This window comes from Manis javanica, chromosome 13 (genome assembly GCF_040802235.1).
Source record: "Manis javanica isolate MJ-LG chromosome 13, MJ_LKY, whole genome shotgun sequence".
NCBI classification, from domain to species: Eukaryota; Metazoa; Chordata; class Mammalia; order Pholidota; family Manidae; genus Manis; species Manis javanica.
This window is the reverse complement of record NC_133168.1, coordinates 94,366,488-94,387,707: the sequence shown is the minus strand read 5'-3', so window position 1 is coordinate 94,387,707 and position 21,220 is coordinate 94,366,488. Positions and strand designations below refer to the sequence as shown.

The window sequence follows — 21,220 nt, the reverse complement described above, 5'->3', positions numbered from 1 at the left end:
GGAGAGCGGGAATCTCTCCCCTGGGCTGGACGCTGGGGTTCGACTGGGGACAGCCGAGAGCCGTGGGTCCCTCCAGCCCCGCCCCTGCTCCGCCCCGCCCCGCCCCAGCTCCCGGCCAGGGCCCTGCGCCCGCTGGCCCTTCCGCCTCACTCAGGCACACGCGGAGCGGGACGGGCGCGGGCCATGGAGCGGACAGCAAGCAAGGAGCTCACCCTGGTAAGGGAGCCGGAAGTCTTGGGACCCCATGTCTCTGGCGCCCCTCACGTCCAGAAACTCCAACTCCCCGCCTTCTGGCAAATTGAACCCTCCCGACCGGCCCGGGAGCCCCTGCCTCGGTCCTCCCAGCCCCTGATTCAGGAGTTAGTTCTTCTTAGGGGCTGGGGAATCGTCTCTGCGGTAGGGCCCAGAGACAGACTCCTCGAGACTGGGCCTTGGGACACCCCAAATGCCGCCGCATCCTCAGGACGAGGGAGGGAGGGTGCCTGTGGCTCCGAGGGGGCTTCCCTAGCCGGAGAGCCCGCCGTGGGCGCGGGGGGAGCGGTGGAGCGGGGAGGATGGAGCCAGAAGGTCCCGCCTGAGCCTGCGCGGGAAGGGGGCGCCAAGGACCCGGGGACCGTTTCCCCCACGGCGCCCTGAGCCCGAGTCCGCGTCCAGGCGCCGCTGCAGGACTGGGGCGAGGAGACCGAGGAGGGAGCAGTGTACAGCGTGTCCCTGCGGCGGCAGCTCAGTCAGCGCTGGAGCCCGGGGGGAGGGCCTGGGGGCTGCCAGGTGAGAAAGGGGTTGGAGGGCGGGGCGGGGCGGGGCGGGAGGCGCCCAGGTGAGGGAGGGACTAAGTGGCGGGGCCTGGAGGGGAGGAGGCGAGGGCGGAGTGGAGGGGCGGAGCGGGAGCCCGAGGCAGGGCGGGGCTTAGAGGCGCCAGGTTAGTGTAGAAAGGGGCCTGGGGACTGCCAAGTGAATGGGTGTAGATAAATGAGGCGGGGCCCGGAGGGCGCGGTGCCGGGGCGAGACCTGGGGGCAGAACTTGGGCCGCAAGGCCTGGGTGAGCTAGGGTCCAGTGGGGCGGAGCTGGAGGGAGGGGCGGTGTTTAGAAGCAGCCAGGTGAGAGCGGGGACCAGGAACGGCCTGTGAAGCGCGACTGCAGAGCTTGGAGCAGCGGGGGAAAAGGGGTGGCGGGACGGGGAGTGAGCGGGGGCAGAGGGCGAGGATGGAAGGCCATGGGTGCTGGAGGGGTTACAGGGTCATTAGGTCAGAATAATGAATCCAGGAGGGGGCGGGAGTCAGACGAATGGACGGGACCACAGGATGGGGCGAGCCATGGGTGTGATTGGAAAAGGGGTGCTCAGGGGACCGTTTCTCCGTGTTCCACTGTTGCCCCCTTTCCCTGCAGACCACCAGTCCCTCTGCAGACGCCTTCCTCCATTACCGCACGAGCAAGGTGCGGGCGCTGAGGGCGGCGCGGCTGGATCGGCTGGTGCGGGAGCTGGTGTCTGGAGACCGCGAGCAGGACCCGGGCTTTGTGCCTGCCTTTCTGGCCACCCACCGAGCTTTTGTGCCCACCGCCCGCGTGCTGGGCCTTCTCCTGCCACCGCAGCCGCCGCCCCTGCCGCCGGGGTCAGTAGTAAAGGGAAACCTCCGGGTTCCCACTTGCAGCCCCTCTACTGGCCACTCCCTCCGTTTTGGAACCAGGAATCCCCCCACCAGAATCCTCCTGCTAATCCCCCCTAACCCTCTCTTCTTCACCTGATTGAGGGGCTCTTCCCAGGGTAGAGATCAAGAAGACTGAAGGACAAGATCTGAGCTTCAACAAGAACCTAAGGTTGGTCTCCCATGGGGGTTGAGGGGGTCCTAAAGGTCAAAGGTCGGATCTGAGTTGCAGGGGCCCCCAAGGTCCAGAGCTTGGGGTTGGGCTCTGAGGCTGCCCTTCTGGCCAGGGCTGTGGTATCGGTGCTGGGCTCCTGGCTTCGGGACCACCCTCAGGATTTCCACGACCCCCCTGCTCACTCGGACCTAGGCAGTATCTGCACCTTCTTGGGCTGGGCTGCCCCAGCAGGGGCTGAGGCCCAGGAGGCTAAAAAGCTGCTGGGAGATTTCCTGGAGGAGGATGAAGGAAAACAGGAAGAAGAACAGCCCCAGACCTGGGCAGGTAAGGGGTTGGGGGCATGGAGAGGGTCCTGAGCAGGCCTTTTCTGCATATTTCCTGTCCCAGGGGCCTCCTCCCTTCACAGAGCTACAGATCTTGGGCAAGGTTCTTTACCCTGTCTGAGCCTCAGTTTCCCCACCTGTAAAATGGGGATACTAATCCTTTGTCTAATGTATTAGCATTTGTCTAGTGCCCCACCTCCATCCTAAAGACAAAGATATCCCATTATTGGGTCAGGATGCCCTGTGTTTCTAGCTACAAATCATTCCATTGCTACTTACCTTGGCAGCCAGAGAGACCAAAGTTCAAATACCAGTTCTGCCATTTGCTGGCTGTGTGACCTTGAATAAGTCACTTCACCTCTCTGAGCCTGTTTCCTTTCTGTGAAATGGGGGCCATAACAGTACTCACCCACTGGCATCTTTATTCACTTAAATATTTAGCCATTGGCTCTAGGCCTGTAACACTGGACAGGAGCTCCTAGTTCCCTGAGGAAGAAAATCAGTAAACAAGTAAATAAGAAAACAATAAGGGCAAATAGTATTACTTTCATTGCTGTTATCACTGATTCTTACTTATTTAAATCTAACATTTATAATGAAATATACATAAAAAGCCATACAGATAATATGTGGTAGAGTGGGTGTTGGCACACTCTGTGGTCTTCCTTAGAAAGAGTTTCTCAACTCTAGTATAAAGAAATTTGGGAGGAGGGGAACATATTCACATGCCTCATTCTGGTCTTTGTTCAGTTGTCACTTCCTCAGATGTGACTTCTCTGATCCCCTCCCACGCCATGTCCTCTTAGCATGCCTTATTTTTCTGCATAGCTCTCATTGGTCTTGTCTGCATGGACAAGAACAGTTAACATTTGTTGACAGAATAATTGCGTCCTACTTATCAAGTATCCTCTTTCACCCATCTGTGTTCAATCTGATCCCTATCACAAAAGTATCTAAATCCCTAATCTCCATCCTTTAATCCTCAGATTAAAGTGGCCATGTTCCTCTCTGCTTTACAAAGTAGCAGCCGCTTGTTCCTCCTTGGTGACAAATGCTCAGTTTTATATATATTTTATCACTCCATCTTCCCTCCTGCCTATTAAGTGTCTTTCTTCCCTAGCCGTTCAGCATTTCCCCAGCAGATTTCAAGTCCTTAGAGCTGCACAGTCCACAGTCTAGCCCCATGGGAAAGAGACTGGGGAGGGTGGGTGGGAAGGGAGGGATAAGGGGGAAAATGGGGCATTACAATTAGCACACATAATGTAGGGGGGGGACACGGGAAAGGCAGTATATACAGAGAGGACAAGTAATGATTCTACAGCATCTTACTATGCTGATGGACAGTGACTGTAATGGGGTATGTGGGCGGGACTTCATAATGGGGGGAGTCTAGTTGAACCATAATGTTGTTCAAGTAATTGTACATTAATGATATCAAAATTAAAAAATTAAGAAAAAACAGCCAGTCCAGATTCAAATCCCCCATTGCCTCTAAATTGTCTTTTTTACAGCTGTTCTTCAAAATCCAAAGATAACACTGAAGGCATTTGGTTGTTCATTTCTTTGATCTGTTTTATTCTATGACAATCCACCTTTGCCTTTTGTGTAATGCCATTAAGAAAAATATGGGTCATTGGTCCTGAGAAATACATTCTTCTCCATGTAGCTGTTTGCTTTCTTGTGGTGACGTGTAGCATGTTCCTCTCTCCCCCATAGTTACTGCAAGAGCTAAAGGTTTTATTAGATTTAGAGGCAGTTTTTTTCACTAGTGCCCACTTTTAAAACTAATATTGTGCAATGCCACCTGTCCTAACATGAAATGGAAGACTGATAGTGAAACAGACTTACACAGATAATTTAAAAATAATATGATGCTGTAACTGTAATATGAAGGAGAAATAAAGTGGAAGCAATTTATGCAACAATAAACTATGCTTGTTGATGTGTCACCAGGAGACATGATGACATTGTCCAGACTTTGTTGTAGCTTCGTGGTGAATTCCACAGTCAAACCAATACAGAGGTATGTGCTAGTAACACACACACAGTAGGATAGCTGTTGGTGACATCACTCTCCAAAATGGTGAACACCACTTGCACTTTCCAAGGAAGCAAAAGTCCAAACTTTCAAGGTCCACGCATTCCTGGAGCCAAAAAACAACGTTTATGAGCAAGAGAGTTGGGTTCTAGGTACAGATTATTATAAATAGGTTTTCCAAGGACACAAATTTCTTGGATATTTGAAGGCGCAGTGGCACAAATTCTTCAGCAAGATTCCAACTTCCAAAATGTCCTCTAGAGGATGCCACCATCCAAATGCACTATGGTAAAATCATGTTTATTGAGCACTTTAGAGCAGTCTTGTGTGCATGATCTTGTTTGAGTTTTAAGAAAAAAAAAAATCCAGATGAAGAAACTAAAGCAGAGAGAAGTGTGAAGATAGCAAACCCAGTGGACGAGTGGGATTTGAACCTGGGACTTTCTGGCAATAGCCTTCCATTCCCCACAAAGTTATACCTCCTCTCACCATAAGGACAGACCCTCTACAAGTTAAAAGTCAAAAAGCTCTCATTTCTACCCTAGCATTTGAGCACTTGGCTTCAAGTCCCTGCCCTACCATTTAGTGAAGGTACGACTTAGGGCAAATTGTTCCTCCCTGGTGTTGGCTCCCGTAGAAGGTGGATAAAAGTATCCCCTCCCTGGGTTAGTGTTCTAAATTCCCGAGTTAATCTACCCTCTACACTCACTGAACGTTACTGTTGCTCTGACATCCCAGAAAACACTCAGGGGGTTTCCCTTGTAGAGATGCAGATGAGTCTCAGAGACACTAAGGGCCTTGTCTAAGGTCACCCAGGCAGTCCTGGATTCACACTTGAAGTTTTTAACTGCTTCTAATGCTCCCTCAGGACCTTCTGGAGCTGCCCGCACTCCACTCCCAGATTTCCCAGAAAGCTGCTCAGAAGAGGAGGAGGAATTGGTGCCGGAAAGCCCTGAGCTCCTGGACTTCAATGAAGACGAGGTGGCCGAGCAGCTGACCCTGATGGACGTGGTGAGGACCTGGGCAGCGCACGGTTGTTGGGGGAAAAGTTCTGCTGAGCACAGAGTTCACCCACCCACCCCACCATCCACTTCCACCCAGGAGCTCTTCTCGCGCGTGCGGCCTTGCGAGTGCCTGGGCTCGGTGTGGTCACAGCGGGATCGGCCGGGGGCCGCGGGCATCGTCCCCACCGTTCGCGCCACCGTGACCCAGTTCAACGCGGTGACTGGCTGCGTGCTGGGCTCGGTGCTCGGGGCGCCAGGCCTGGCCGCCCAGCAGAGGGCGCAGCGGCTGGAGAAGTGGATCCGCATCGCGCAGGTGCGCTGGGGCGGAAGGGGGGCGTGGAGTGGGGCAGAGGACCGGGTCTGAGAATCAGGGGAGGTTTGGGGGTCGGTGGTGCATAAAGGGAAGTCAGGGGCCCAGGGATGGGACCTGGGACCGCAGAGAAAGGCCGGGCAGGTCTAGGAATCAGGGGATGTGTGTGTGTTGGGGTTGGGGAGTGACAGAGAGGGAATTGGATTGGGGAGGGGCCGAAGCCAAAAGAAGGGGGCGGGGGTCCTGGAAGAGACTGAGTGGGGGCGGGAAAGGAAACTCAGGGCCGAGAAGAGAAAGAAATGGGGGCCGGGAAAGAGGGGACGGGGCAAGGGGGAGGGGTGGGGTAGAGGGTTGATGGAGGGTGCTGAGACTTGGGTTGGGGAGGAGGGCCTGGGTCCCAAAGAGATGCTGTGGGTGTGTCTGGGATTCCGGGAGAAATGAGGAGTGGGAACCTGGAAAAGCCGAGGTCAAAGGTAGGGAGTGAGGGGCAGGGAAGCAGGGACGCTCCTGGGCTCCAGGAGGCTGACTCTTGACAGCTTGTCCGATGTGGAGTGTGACCCAGGGTCAGAAGTCATAGAATCAAAGGTGGGTCGTACCTTGGGGTGTGACCAGCGCTCGCATCTTGCCCCCCAGCGCTGCCGGGAACTGCGAAACTTCTCCTCCCTGCGCGCCATCCTGTCCGCCCTGCAGTCTCACCCCATCTACAGGCTCAAGAGCAGTTGGGGCGCCGTGGGCCGGTGAGTGAGGACTGGGGAGCCTCTGGGGCGGGACCTCTTCCCCACCCCATCCCAGCCCTCACCCTCCTGGCTGCCGACCCCTAACCCCTCTCCTGTTCCCCCAGGGAGCCCTTATCCATTTTCCGGAAACTTTCGCAGATTTTCTCCGATGAGAACAACCACCTCAGCAGCAGAGAGATTCTGTCCCAGGTACACACGGCTCTGCCCTCCGAAAAACCCGGACCTGGGGAGGGGGGGACCTTGTCGTTGGCATAACGGTCACTGCCCTTTCCCTGCACCCCAGGACTGACCTTCCCCTTGGTGGAGGTCAGCTCCAACGCCCTCGTTATAGCTCACCCTCAGTGGCAACCTTATTTATCCATTAAACAAACACCAGCAGTAACAGGGAAAAGGTCGTTGGAGGCCAGAGTCAGCAAAGAGTGGGCAAAAGAAATTGTGCTGGGGACTTGATGTTGATAAGCAAAACTGAAAAATGTGTGCCACCAAATCTGACTTCTTATAGGCAAAGCTTAGGCTCTAATCACAATTAGGTTCTGGTTCTTAGTGGGAATCCAGAATAGATGGAATATGAAACCTGTCCCTTTGGCCCCAAACGTTCACTCCTGCTGGTCTCTACCCCAGAGTCCCCTCTCCTGCATTTCCACCCCCTCTTTTACGGCCCCATCTCTGCCTGTCCTTAACCTTATGTGCTTAGCTTCCTTGTTGCTGTCTCTCCCTTGCTAATGTCTGTTCCCCGAGGCCACGATTTTGGCTGTTTTGCTCACTGCTGCCTCCTCAGCCCTGGCCCAGAGCTGCTGCTCGATAAGCATCTGTGAGCGAATGACCGTCTCAAATAGGATGAGAGCCCAAAAAACAAGGAATTAAGCACTTATTGTATGCCAGGCACTGCCTGGTGGCTCCACCTTGAGCCAGAAGGACAAGGTTCTTTCTCCTGGGGCATTCACGCGCCAGCCCAGAGACATACAGCACAGTAAAGAATGCTCTAGCAATTATCTAATTAATTACCAGGCAGAGGGATGCTATTAAGGCAGGGTTCAAAGCATTTCCAGGGGATCAGACAGCAGGCCTATTCCATTTAGGTGAGAACAAGGATTCTGAGGTGTGCTGGAACCGGCCCTGGGGGCCATAGGTGGGGCCTGCCTCTGCTGCCTGCCTGCCCCCTCCCCCACTGCCCCCGTTCACTTCCCTGTGGATATGGCCTGTGCAACTGGTGTACGATGGCTGAAAGTCAGATGTTGTGCATTGAGGCACCTTCCCTGAACAAGGGGTCAGAGAGTCCAGCACCGTTCAATCCTTCCTCTCCCCCCAGGAGGAGGTCACCAAAGGTCCCCAACAGGAAGATGCCCCCCCAGGAAGTCTGTCTTCAGTGAGTGAGGTAGTTTGGGATGGGGGGACAAGCAGGAGCCTCAGGCAGGGGGTGTGGAATATGAGGGGTCAGTGATGGCTAAGACTGACTGGAGCTCTGGGGGTCACAGAAACTACCCCCAGGCCCTGTCCCCTACCTTGGCACCTTTCTCACGGACCTGGTTATGCTGGACACTGCCCTGCCGGACACACTGGAGGTCTGACCCCTGACCCTGGACTCCTCACCCGAGCACCACTTGCCTTCAGCTCAGTGGGCCTCCTGGCACTCCTCCCCGACCCTGCTTGTACTCCTGACCTCAGCCCCCTTAGCACAGTGGGGCTCCTGACCTCCCAGCCCTGCCCTTGGCCCTTGATCCTTGACCATGGAGGCTCCAGTTCAGACAAACTTTGCCCCCAGGGAGATCTTATCAACTTTGAGAAGAGGAGGAAGGTGAGTAGGCATTGAGATGGGCACTGGGGGAGGGGGTACCCAGAGGGGAGGCAGGCCCAGGGGGTGTCTCAGAAGCCACCCACTCTCAGGAGTGGGAGATCCTGGCCCGCATCCAGCACCTGCAGAGGCGCTGTCGAAGCTACTGCCTGAGCCCCTGCCCACCCATCCTGGCTGCCCTGCGTGCCCAGCGCCAGCTCAGCGAGGAGCAGAGGTGATCACCCTGCAGCGTGGCCCAGGCTGACCCCAGAGTGTTCTTTAGGTCCACTTACCCTGTGCACTTCTCCACCTCCTCCTAAGACCCCCTCCTGAGCCCTGAGCCCCTCAACCTATAGCTTGACATTGTCTGCAACCCAGTCGCGGGCCTGATGACCGCTGACCTCAATCTTTGACCCCTCTGACTTTCCGGCTTCCACCTTTAACATGCAGCTGGCCATTCCACTCAACCATTCTGTTGGTTCTTTCCCACCTCTGACCCCAGGCTGACTCTTCGTCTGACCTTGAGCCTAGTCATTGACCCCAGTTCTGAGTAACGGACTCCAGCTCTGATGTATATTTGACCGTCGAACTCAATTATCCCAATTGTTTCCTTTCGTTCTATTGAATCCATTACCCTAACCATTGACCCCAATGATTACCTGTCCTTGAACTCTATCCTTGACCCAGTTTGACTCCTGAGTGCCATCCCTTGGATCCCTGTGTGACCTGCTAACCAGGCCATCCCATCTTATCCCTAATAAGACCCTAATGCCATAGTAACCCCCCATTTGATATCTTGGACATTTAGTGTCCAACTCCTGGCTGCTCCTCCCCACACCCAAAATCCAGCTTGCGACTGATTCTAAGTCATTCTGTCATCCCCTGCTGCTTCCTGGCCCCAACCCGTCTCTCCACATGCACCTTGACCCTTCAGCTACCGCATCTCCCGTGTCATTGAGCCCCCGGCTGCCTCCTGTCCCAGCTCCCCACGCATCCGGCGGCGAATCAGCCTCACCAAGCGCCTCAGTGCGTGAGTCTTGGGGTGTGCTTCAGGGGAGATGTGGGCAGAGTGGGGGCTGCTCTTGGGACTGAGTTTCATCCTCTGTCCCTTCGTCTAGGAAGCTGTCCCGAGAGAGAAGCTCATCCCCTGGTGAGAGTCCCAGAGACCCCTCATCCCCTACCTCCAGGTAAGCATCCCACTTGGTAAAGGGACTAGAGATGGCAGGGTCAGAGGTGGGGAGCCACCCTACCTTGGGCTCTATGTCTCCCCCAGTCTGTCTCCGGGGTCCCCTCCATCCAGTCCTAGAACCAAGGATCCTCCTCCTGGCAGTCCCCTGGCTTCTCCAGCGCCCCAGAGCCCTAGCGCCAAGGTACAGGGGACTGCGTGTGTACTTGTGCAGGGTTGTGTGTGTGTGAGTGTGTATGTCACCAGGATTTCAGGGCCAGGTGTGTACACAGGAGACAGTGCCTACATTCGCCTGAGCGCTCTGGGCATCTATCCAGGAGATCGTGTACATCTCCATGGCCCCATTTGAGGGACTGTCCCTCCATCTGGCTGGTGCTCAGATCTGGACCCGTGCGACCACTTGCCCATGGGGCACTTCAGGGTGTGCTCACACAATTTTGTGATGATATATATGTCCCCAGGAATCTATATAGCTAAAGGGGAAACACGGGCATGAATACTGACAATGCCCACACCACCAGATGTGGGGCTGTCACAGCTATGGGCTTGTGCATATACCCACTGCTCTCTGTACACACAGGATTTCATGTGTGCGAACACAGGTTTGTATGTTTATCAGCCAGGTGTAAATTTGTGTCACAGCGTGTGAAGCTCTGTATGTGATGGGATTGTATAGATGTGGGCTTGTGCATGTACGACCGTGTGTCCCCAGGCTCTGGGTGTGGAGACCAAGCTGTTGGATACAATGAGGGAGGGACCTTCCCACTGCTCAGCACCCACCTCTGTTGCCTACAGCTGCCCCTGAGCCCCGAGGCCTTGCCCTTGAGCAGCCCTCTTGCCCCCCTCCCGGGGCAGCAGGGCTCAGAGGCCCGCGTCATCCGCGTCAGCATCAACAACGACCATGGGAACCTGTATCGGAGCATCCTGGTGAGGGGCTAGGCCGGGAATCTGCTGGAGGCAGCCCTGCCCTTGGCGCTCAGCTGTCACACCTCACCTCCTACGTTCTCTTCCCAGCTCACTAGTCAGGACAAGGCCCCCAGCGTGGTGCAGCGGGCCCTGCAAAAGCACAACGTGGCCCAGCCCTGGGCTCGTGACTACCAGCTCTTCCAAGTCCTTCCTGGGGACAGGGGTGAGCAAGGACACCCTGGAGGCTGGGCTGGGGGGCAGCTGGCAGGGGGGCTGACTGGCCAGCTACAGGTCAGGTGGTCCTGGCAGGAGGAGGGTCAGAGGCAGTGAAATATCTGCATCTCAATGTGGGTCATGTGGTTGTCCTGGCACCTGTCCACAGGTGTCTTCCTAGGATTTATGGGGAAATGAGACTGTCCAGGGTCAAATGGGAGAAGGAGGGATGGAGTCTGGGCTTGAATTTATAGAATCATGAGGTTGTTCAGGCTTACCTTGGTTGGGTGCAAGACTGAAGGGGGTCTGGGCTTGGATTTGAGGGGATGGGAGTATGTCCAGGCCCAGCATGGCGACTCTGAAGTTATTTGAACTTGGCATGGGAGAGGGCCACACAGTATGGAAATTCAGGGTAGGAGAGCATGAGGCTGTTCAGGGTAGAGACAGGAAAGGAGGTTGTCCAGTTTTCAAGAGGGGGAGGCAGGAGATCGCCGTGCTTCAGCACAGGCCATGAGGTTGGCTGGACATTAGGAAGAAATATATGGGGTTCAGGTGTCAAATGTGAGGGCCACAGCTGTGTAGGCTGGAAGCCAGAAGCCAGAAGTTGCCCAAGTTCATGGGGAGAGCAACCTGAATTTGGCTGGGAGTTGGCTGCGGCGGGCAGGGCAGGTGGGCAGGAAGTAGTTTGGCATGGGTGCCCTGAGTTTGCCAAGCTTGCAGGCAGTTTGTCTGGATTCCAGGGGGAGGTAACATGACATAGCCCAGGTCTGTGGAGGGGGGCCATGAGGCTGTGCAGTGTTCCAGTGCGAAGCTGTCTGGGTTCCCAGTGAGAGGGAAGGGAGGTTGGCTTAGCCCTGGCTGAAGGCACCCAGGCTTGTTTGGGACCCAGGGTGAACGGCAGCAGGTCCTTTGTGGGGCAAGGATGAGGTGGCACAGGACTTTTCACCTTCATCTCCACCCCCTACCCCGCCCCCACCGGCCAGAGCTCCTGATTCCTGACAATGCCAACGTCTTCTATGCCATGAGTCCAGCCGCCCCTGGAGATTTCGTGCTCCGGCAGAAGGAGGGGGCCCGGCACACAACCTCAAGGTCCCCAACCTGAGGGGGCCCTCTCCTCCCTCTAGGACACAGGCCCCTGGGCATTCTGGGCCGCAGCTTCTGTCCCCATGGTGGGGGTGGGGGAGAGGTCTACTTTCCCAAAAGCTCCTATCCCCCAGGAAGCTCACTTGGCTCCTTAACCTATGACCTCCCTACCACATGCCAACTCTGGCCCACTGGACCCCATCCCTTTGACCCCCTTGGCACTAGCTCTTTATTCCCACGGCGTGGCCGCTAGAGAGCTTCATTCCTAAATGTATTAGGGGCTAGGGCCCTGGCGGGTCAGAGCCTTCCAAAGAGAAATCTTGTAACTATTGGAAATCGGCAGCAGGACCAACACATGTGGATGAAAACGGTGATCAAGCTCATGAACTGGGAGTCAGTCTGGTCTGTTTGGGGCCTGTACCCCACATTCACTCTTCAAGATACAAATTAAAAACCAAAACCGAAACAACCTAAGAGCTTCAAGAAAGGGTTTAGGTAACAGATACTTCCCAAAAGAAGAAATTCAGATGGCCAACAGGCACATGAAAAGATGCTTCTCATAGCTAATTATCAGGGAAATGCAAACTAAAACCACAATGAGATATCCCCTCACACCAGATAGGATGGCCAACATAGAAAAGACTAGGAACAACAAATGCTGGTGAGGATGTGGAGAAAGGGGAACCCTCCTACACTGTTGGTGGGAATGTAAATTAGTTCAACCATTGTGGAAAGCAGTATGGAGGTTCCTCAAAAAACTCAAAATAGAAATACCATTTGACCCAGGAATTCCACTCCTAGGAATTTACCCTAAGAATGCAGGAGCCCAGTTTCAAAAAGACATATGCACCCCTATGTTTATCACAGCACCATTTACAATAGCCAAGAAATGGAAGCAACCTAAGTGTCCATCAGTAGATGAATGGCTAATGAAGATGTGGTAAATATACAGAATGGAATATTATTCAGCCATAAGAAGAAAACAAATCCTACCATTTGCAATAACATGGATGGAGCTAGAGGGTATTATGCTCAGTGAAATAAGCCAGGCATACAAAGACAAGTACCAAATGATTTCACTCATCTGTGGAGGATAAGAACAAAGAAAAAATACTGAAGGAACAAAACAGCAGCAGACTCACAGAACCCAAGAATGGACTGACAATTACTAAAGGGAAAGGGACTGGGGAGGGTGACTGGAGAAGGGGAATAAGGGGCATTACGAATAGCACACATAATGTAGGAGGGAGTATGGGGAAGGCAGTATAGCACAGAGAAGACAAGCAGTAACTCTATAGTCTTTTATTACGCTGATGGACAGTGACTAATGGGGTATGTGATGGGGACTTGATAATGGGGGGAATCTAGTAACCACAATTTTGCTCATGTGATTGTATGTTAATGATACCAAAATTAAAAAAAAAGGGTTTAGGTGAGGCATGACCAGTCACCAGGGTTGGGGGGGGGGCCCTGTCACATATAGAGGGTACAGGATTGCCCAACATTTTGGGGGTGAGGCCTCTTATGCTATGTGTATGGGAGAGCGAAGAAATGAGATTCTGTTGGATTCATAGACAACAGCATCACCCATGAGTCAATAGGACTGAGAAGATGGAAGGAGAGGGTGAGCTGTTTATCAGTACTTGGGTAGCAAGAAGAAACAGGTAGAGAAGGCAGAGATGAAGTAAGGTGTTACAGCCACCTGTGCAGTTGTAACAACAGCAACAAAATAATGTGCCCACTTATGAACTCCTACTCTGTGCCAGACGTCAACTAGGGGTGTACATCTCACTGTATTAATCAGGATGCTTTTTGTTACATGTGGTTAAAAACCCAATTCAAACAAGCATGTGCAAGAAAGGAAATTAAAGGCTCGCCAATTAAGTTCAGTGGGGCTGGCTTCAGGTACAGTTGAATCCAGGGACTTGAAAGATGTCAAGATCTTGTTGCTGTCTCTTGGCTCTGATTTGCTCTGAGAATGAGACTATCAGTTATACCCCACATAAATCAAAGCACCATCTTCTGTGGTTATAAAAACCATTGACTTTTTTAGTTGGCCATCCAGAGTAAAAGCCACATTTCCAGTCTCCCCTGCCGCAAAATGTGGTCATGTGACTCTTAGCCAATGAGATGTAAGCAAATTCTGGGGCCTGCTCTTAAAGAAGAGCTTGTCCTTCCCTTGCCCCTTTTCTGCCTCCTGCTAGTTAGAGTGAAGAGGTGGAGTGGATCATATTGGATTGGGTGGTTCACATCCTCTGAATAACTGAGCAGCAAACTGAAAGGAGCCTGGTCCTCTAAGAGCAGGGGACACCCGTATTGTATTGTCTCTTGGATTGTTACATAAGAGATAAATAAATGTCTATCTTATTTAAGCCACCATTATTTGCATCTGTTACAGTAATCCAAAGAACATTTAAATTAACAGATCCTCACTCCAAGGCAGGCTCACACCTTCTGGGGGCAGTGTCAGGCTGACATCCCACCAGCTGCACTTTTCCATGTAAGGAGAGTCCCTCTTTTCCATCAGGTCTGGCAAAAGTTCCAGAGGAGACACCCATTGGACCAACCGATGTCATGTGGCCACCCATGAGCCAATCAATCGCTGTATTCAGAGGACTGTAAAATGAAGATTGGCTACATCTGGGGGCTGGCCACATTCCTTGAACTGGCAGAGACACTTCAAATCACAGGAATGGAGTCTGGGAGGGACATAATGGAAATTACATTTGGGTGCTGTTATTAGGAGAAGGGAGAATTCTGGTGCATTGACAAAAAACCAAAGGATTCTAAACATTGTCCCTGGAACTATAATCCCTGGATGCCCAGGCACTACCTGGCTTGGGAGAGAAGACAGATGAATCTAAGCATCACGCGGGGTCTGATAAAAAAAAAACAAAAACATACTAGTTTTCAGACTTTTTGTTATGAGTATTAAGTCCTTAGGACCAGTCAAGTGTAAGGGACCATATCGTTCTGAACTAGCTTAAGCAAATAACCGCTGTATAGTGTAGCATGCCAATTAGAGTTCAATTAAACTAAAAACAATTATCATCCTTATTGAGTGCTTACTAAATGCCAGGCACTGTTCTAAGAACTCGACCTAGTTTATCTCACTAAACCCTCATAATAGCCCTATGGAGTGGGCACTATTATTATGCATATTTTATACAGGAAGGACAGAGACTAGGGAGGATTCAGGTATCCAAGCGGTCTGCTAAGTGGCAAGGCTGGAGTTCAAACCTGAATGATCTGCCCTGTGCCAGAACACGTGCACTTGACCATTGGGCTAGTTTGCCTGTCATAATCACAGCTTCCAGCTCCTACCTCTCTCGCACGTGTCTAAATGCCGATTTCCTGAGGGAGAGAGTCTCACTTCTGGCTTTTAGAAGTGCAGGGCTACTAAGGCATAGCCGTATCCAATGACTAACGTTAAGATGTTTCTTCCCATCTCTTCAATTAGTCTTTCTCCAATCTTTTAGTCCACAGATATTTGAGCTCCTACTGCATGCCAGACCCTGTTCTGGATGCTAGGGTTACAGAAGTGAACTAAAGGCTTAGTAAAAGCAGCGAATCAATAACAAAACGTTAAAACATCCAACACATGTTAGGCGATAATAAGCACAGGAGATGCAAAATAACAAGACATTTAAGGGCAATGGGGAGTGCGGGTTGGGAGGGTTGCCATTTTAAATGGAACGATCAGGGAGGGCTTCATCAAGGAGGTGACATGTGAGTAGGCTTGAATAAAGTTAAAGAGTGAGCCCTGTGAATATTGAGAGGAAGAGACTTACAGGTAGAGGGAAGTAACAGTGCAAACGTCTGTGTTAGCGTCACCATCTGGCAATTTCTTCCCTCCAGCTGGCAAGGATATCTCTGGGTATTATATCCACCTACCTTATGGCCCAAAACACAGCGGCACACCTTTTCCAGTGCTTCCAGGTGAAGTCCCAGGGTGGAAGCTCACTGGATCCAGGGTGGTCACATGCCCACCCTGAACCAATCGCTGTGCGTGAGGGAATGAAGTGCTTTGATTGGCTAGTTTTGGCAAGCGCAGCCAGGTGGGTATCCATTCCTCCCCGAGGCGTGTTCCTCGGTGGGGGTGTTTACCCCAGTTTCCAAAGCTCAGGCCAAGCGAATCGCTTTTATGGTTCCATAATTGCTTTCCAGATTATTAAAGGAACTTCACAGTCCTTGTACAATCAAATCCCAAGAGTATCGAATTTATAAGCAGTAAAAAAAAATTTTCCCCCCGAAACATCACAAATGAAACCTCACACTCCGGAATATGTAATTTTACAAATATAGGATCATATCGTACTCACTGTCTGGCAGCCCTGCCTTAGCACTGAGCAAATATTCAAGCGCTAGTCACTACTAGCATTTTGATATATTCCTACCCAGACTGGGAAGACATGTCCATCACCACGATAATATCAGTAGCTTGCATTGCTGGAATGTTTGCTAATGTGCCAAGCCGGATTTTACAGATGAGAAGCCTGAAGCTCAGATAAGGTAAGTCACCTGTCCCGGGTCACACAGCAAGAACGGGTGTCTGAGGCAGAAAGCCTAGCTGTTCCCGCTCCCTAAGCAGCGGCGGGGCCCAAGAGGGCCCCTGCCCCCTCCCGCGGGGGCCAGGCTGGGCTGACGGCTCGCTCTTATCTCAGCCCAGGCTGCGTGTGGTCCCGCCCCCTCGGGGGGAGCTGCCACTTGGAGGCGCCTGGCCGGGAAGGGCCTGGTCAGCTGTGTCCGGCGGAGGCAGCTGCTGACCCAGCTGTGGACTGTGCCAGGGGCGGAAGAGGTGGGGCAGGAGCCCTGGGCCCCCCGTGGCGGGGGCTGCGTCATGGATCATCTCGGGGCACCCCTCTGGCCTGGAGTCGGCTCCGTCTGTCTCCTGCTCGCTGGGGCTGCCTGGGCTACTCAGCCCAACTTCCCGGACCCCAATTTTGAAAGTAAAGGTAAGGATGGATCTGTGTGGAGACCCCTGCACTGGGTCTTGGGGGCCATCCCGGGTTCTGAACCTCCAAGTCTAGGTCCTGGGGGCCAAATTGATGGCTGAACCCCTAGTCTGGGACCTGGTATGGCATACCGGGGTCTAAGAGCCCAGATTGGGTTCTGGGGTAGAAGATAGAAAGGGGCAGAAGGTTCCTTTTTATATTTTCAGGGGGCCTGGGACACGCAAAATACTAATGGGGCGGGCGTGGTGCTGGGTGTTAATCCCTCAGTGTAGAGTGCCCGATGAGAGGGGACTTTGCAGACCCTCCATTGGCGGAGTGAAGATGAAGCCCGGGTCCGAGTCAAAGAGGCCGGGCCGCTGGCGACTGTAAACACGGTTTGCACGCGGGCGCCAGATCCCTTGCTCTGTCGGCGGGCACGGTTGGCGCTATCGGGCAGCCGGGAGCCTGCGGGGGCCGATAGGGGGCCCGCCTCCTGCACACACATCCACGGGCACGCACGCCTCGGGCTGGGGCGGGGCTGGCAGCGGGAAGCAGAGGCCTTGAACGCTGCGCAGTCCAGCAGGTCGCGGGTGGGCGGTGGGGGTGGAGAGGATAATAAGGCAAGTGACCTGCGCTTGGGAGGTCGGGGGGCACCATCTCTGCGGACCCCTCGCAGGGCCCCGCTGGGGTAGAGATCGGGAAGGCCTTTTGTCTTATCGGCCCTCACAGGCAGCGGGAGGGAGGGGGAGGACGCTGTGGCCCGGGGACAGTGGCTCGGCTTCCCTGACCCCCTCCCCTCGTTCCCACCCCCAGCGGCCCTGCTGGCGGCCCGCCGGCCTGAAGAGCTTCTGTGTTTCACGGAGCGGTTGGAGGACTTGGTGTGTTTCTGGGAGGAAGCAGCAGGCGCAGGGGTCGGCCCCGAGAACTACAGCTTCTCCTACCAGCTGGAGTGAGTCCCGTGGGGCAGGTGGAGCGTGCCCGCGGGGGGAGGGGCGAGCGGGCGAGAGAGGCTGAGCTCGCTGGGACCCCGAACATCAGGGCTGGGACAACACCCCTCCAGAGCGGGACTAGGGCGTCGCGTACAGCGGAGCTGGGACGCCTCCTGGTGGTGGTGTCCAAAGTGTGCCAGTGGTCCAAACGGTAGAAACTCCGCGTGCCCTGCCCCCAACTCGCTCCCTCCCCTTTTGGGTCCCTTGGCGCACAGGGGTGAGCCAAGGAAGCCGTGCCGCTTGCGCCGGGCGCCCACGGCCCGTGGCACGGTGCGTTTCTGGTGTTCGTTGCCTACGGCCGACACGTCGAGCTTCGTGCCCTTAGAGCTGCTGGTTTCAGCTGCCCCCTCCGGCGCTCCACTCTACCGCCGCACCATACACATAAATGAAGTGGGTAAGTGCGCTAGGAATGGGGGAGTGGTCGGGGCAGGGGGCTCGTGGTCACCCACCGCGTGATCGCCCCCTCCCCGCAGTGCTCCTGGATCCCCCCGCGGGACTGCTGGCCAGGCGGGCGGATGAGGGCGGCCAAGTGGTACTGCGCTGGCTCCCGCCGCCTGGGGCCCCGATGGCAAGCCTTATCCGCTACGAGGTGAACATCTCCGCGCATAACGCCGCAGGTGGAGCGCAGAGGGTGAGCGCTGTCCCTACAGCCCGGCCCGCCAAGCCTCTTGGGTCTGCAGCCCCGCCACGCCACTCTGTCCCTCCACTATGGTCTCGCCCTTCCAGGTTGCCCAAGACAGTTCCACACCTACCGACAAGTCCCCTTTCCCAAGGCCTCCCCAAACCCGTCTGGACCCAACCCAACCTACCCTTCAGTCCCTAACTCCAGACTGCTTAGGGCTCCGACCCTGAGGGTTCTGGCCCAGCTGCTAAGTAGCCAGAGTCACCCTCTCTTTCCTTGGGGCCCCTTCATGATTGGCCCTGGTCCTCCCTGGGCCCCGCCTCCTGGTTTCCCTGCTCTGCCCTTCGCAGGGCCTGGGCGCCGTCCTGCCTTTCTCGGAACGCCTTTCTCTGCCCGCCCCGCCCTTATTGGCCCCTCTCCTCGGACCCCGCCCCCAGGTGGAGATCCTGGATGGCCGCACTGAGTGCGTGCTGAGCAACCTGCGGGGAGGAACGCGCTACACTTTCTTGGTACGCGCGCGCATGGCCGAACCCAGCTTCGGCGGCTTCTGGAGCGCCTGGTCCGAGCCTGCGTCGCTGCTGACAGCAAGCGGTGAGGCCCGAGCAGAGATGTAGGAGGGGCTGGGGCGGAGCGTGGGGAAGCCCACCGTACTGACCGCCCCCCTGCGCCCCCCAGACTTGGACCCCCTCATCCTGACGCTCTCCCTCATCCTGGTGCTCATCCTGCTGCTGCTGGCTGTGCTCGCCCTGCTCTCCCATCGCCGGTGAGTGGTCCGTTCTGGCACTCGTCCCAGACTCCTCCCCACCAATGTCTGTCTTGTGGAAACCTAGGCTCAGAGAGTGGCAGGAATTTGCCCAAGGTCACACAGGGAGGATCAGTGGCAGGGCTGGGAGGCAAGCCAGACCAAACCCAAACTCTTAGTTAAAATCCTCCGGGACATTCACCTGGTTTTCCTTCTGCCTCAGTGGCTGCTCCTTCCTGGATTCTTTTGCTGGATCTTTTCCCCAATTTCATGAACTTTTGTAAAATCAACCAGATGGATTTAATGGAAAGACTTAACCCTGAGTGCCTCCTGCCTCTGCTGTCAAGCACCTTAGACGCCTTATGATATGACCAGCCATCCTGAGCTTTTGTAATTCCCAGCACATACTGTGTGGTTTTACACCCCCAACATTGGCACATGTGGTTCCTTCTGCCAGGAATGCCCTTCCTGCCTTGGCCACCAAACAGTCTCCATATTGTCTTTCAAGACCCTGTTCATTTACTTGGTTGAAAAATACTTACTGAGTGCCAGCTAGCTATGTGGTGGGCACTGGGGAGAAAGTGGAGAACACACCAGACATGTCCCTGACCTGGTGGTATACTCTTAATTGAGTCAGACAACAAACAACAGGTATTTGATTGTAAATTGTGATGAGTGACATCAGAAATAAATGGGGTGTGGGGCATGACAAGATGGTCAGGGAAAAGCTCTAGGAGGCGACATCAGAGTGGAAACCTAAACATTGGAAGGAGGCAGCCACTTGAAAAGCAGGGAGAAGAAACGGCAAGTGCAAAAACCTTAAGTTGGGAATGAGCTTGGAACACTGAAGCAGCTGCAAGAAGAGTTTTATGGCTCGAGCAGAGTGTGTAAGGAGGAGATAGTAGATGATGAGTTGAGCGAGGCAACAGGGGTCAGACATGTAGGGTCTTCTGCAGGGCTCGGGGGGAAGAGTTTGAATTTCATTCTGAAAGTATTGGAAACCATGGAAAGGACAAGCCTGGGACACATTTAAGGGGGCATGAGGCAGCATATTGAACTCCTATGCATCCTTCAAAATCCTTATCTTTCTGTGGGGCTTTGCAGAGGCTTCAGTCATTCTCTGTTCCTTATCCCCTATGCACTTATCTGCCTATATGATTCCAAGGGAACAGGACTACTCAGGGGTACTGCTGAGTGTTCAATGACACACATCTATGTACTCATTTCTCTTGGCTTCACCAGGGCCCTGAAGCAGAAGATCTGGCCTGGCATCCCAGGCCCTGAGAGTGAGTTTGAGGGCCTCTTCACCACCCACAAGGGAAACTTCCAGGTAGGTGGCCTAGCTGTCCCTCAGGGCCTGGGACTTCCCCATTCCTGTGGCTGAACCCGGGTCTCCAAACATGCTGGTGCTCTTTTCCCAGCTGTGGCTGTACCAGAACGACGGCTGTCTGTGGTGGAGCCACTGTACCCCCTTTGCAGAGGACCCACCTGCAGCCCTGGAAGTCCTCTCTGAACGCTGCTGGGGGGTGACACAGGTGGTGGAGCCAGGGGCAGATGACGAGGGGCCTCTGCTGGAGCCGGTGGGTAGTGAGCATGTCCAGGACACCTACCTGGTGCTGGACAAGTGGTTGCTGCCCCGGAGCCCACCCAGCGAGGCCCTCCCACAGCCTGGTGGCAGTTTGGACATGGCAGCCATGGACAAAGGCTCAGAAGCATCCTCTTGTTCATCCTCTTTGGCCCAAAAGCCTGGGCCAGAGGGGGCCTCAGCTACCAGCTTTGAGTATACCATCCTAGATGCCAGCTCCCAGCTCCTGCGCCCAAGGGCACTGCCCCCTGAACTACCCCCCACCCCACCCCACCTGAAATATTTGTACCTTGTGGTGTCTGACTCTGGCATCTCAACTGATTACAGCTCAGGAGACTCCCAGGGAGCCCAGAGAGGGTCATCCAATGGCCACCACTCCAACCCTTATGAGAATAGCCTCCTCCCAGCCCCCGAACCTTCCCCCTCCAGCTATGTGGCTTGCTCATAGGATTCCCACCCTTAGATGCTTGGAGACCCAGCACGACCTCAAGTGCTAGTCTGGGCTCAAGGCTAACCAGGCAGGGTTGGTAAGATCTCCTGCAGGACTTGGGATGTCGCTGACCTTGGCTTTCTGCTCTGGACAAACTTACAGTGTTTTTAAATGTATAGTTTTTTTGGTGTAGATACATATATACATGTTTTTCTATCGATTTCTACAAACAGCCTGTAAGCCCCATTTTTCCCTGGGCAGTAAAAGGCCCTGAGCTTAGTCTGAAATTCTGGAGCTGTCAATCTGAATAATAATCATAATAAAATGAATTAGTACAGGTGCCATAACAATTTCTAAATGTGGGTGGCTTAACACATTAAATGGTTCCTTTCTCTTATCTCAATTCAGACAGGTGGGGAGCCATCTTTGGAATGAGTGAGAAACCCAGACTCCATGGTCTGTAGCTTCACCATCCCCCAAGCCAACCTGGGGTTATTAGATGGATCCTCTGCACTCTTCCAGCCAACA

General features: G+C 54.1%; 2 protein-coding genes across 12 annotated transcripts; both read left to right on the top strand.

Annotated features, from left to right (window-relative positions):
* Window positions 1–121: 121 nt before the first annotated feature.
* On the top strand, window positions 122–14,393 carry RGL3 (ral guanine nucleotide dissociation stimulator like 3). 11 transcript variants are annotated; one of them, XM_017663445.3, is made up of 19 exons: window positions 122–216; window positions 655–768; window positions 1,388–1,611; window positions 1,763–1,816; window positions 1,932–2,143; window positions 5,049–5,191; window positions 5,282–5,497; window positions 6,128–6,231; window positions 6,336–6,420; window positions 7,541–7,606; window positions 7,707–7,793; window positions 7,994–8,026; window positions 8,116–8,237; window positions 8,937–9,032; window positions 9,121–9,189; window positions 9,276–9,372; window positions 9,984–10,115; window positions 10,203–10,317; window positions 13,918–14,393. In XM_017663445.3, exons 1-19 carry the CDS (start codon window positions 184–186, stop codon window positions 14,010–14,012), a joined length of 2,097 nt encoding a protein of 698 aa, XP_017518934.1. In that variant the 5' UTR covers window positions 122–183; the 3' UTR covers window positions 14,013–14,393. The 11 variants fall into 11 exon arrangements, 10 of the variants coding, with proteins under 10 accessions (XP_017518934.1, XP_036859390.1, XP_017518933.1 ...); XM_037003495.2 differs by lacking the exon at window positions 13,918–14,393 and adding an exon at window positions 11,291–13,788 and having other exon boundaries at window positions 2,016–2,143; XM_017663444.3 differs by lacking the exon at window positions 13,918–14,393 and adding an exon at window positions 11,291–13,788 and having other exon boundaries at window positions 7,541–7,597.
* Window positions 14,394–15,815: 1,422 nt separating this feature from the next.
* On the top strand, window positions 15,816–21,029 carry EPOR (erythropoietin receptor). The gene is made up of 9 exons (XM_017663460.3): window positions 15,816–15,902; window positions 16,055–16,345; window positions 17,138–17,273; window positions 17,529–17,707; window positions 17,787–17,944; window positions 18,373–18,526; window positions 18,611–18,698; window positions 19,920–20,007; window positions 20,099–21,029. Exons 2-9 carry the CDS (start codon window positions 16,231–16,233, stop codon window positions 20,708–20,710), a joined length of 1,530 nt encoding a protein of 509 aa, XP_017518949.1. The 5' UTR covers window positions 15,816–15,902; window positions 16,055–16,230; the 3' UTR covers window positions 20,711–21,029.
* The last annotated feature ends 191 nt before the right edge of the window (window positions 21,030–21,220 follow it).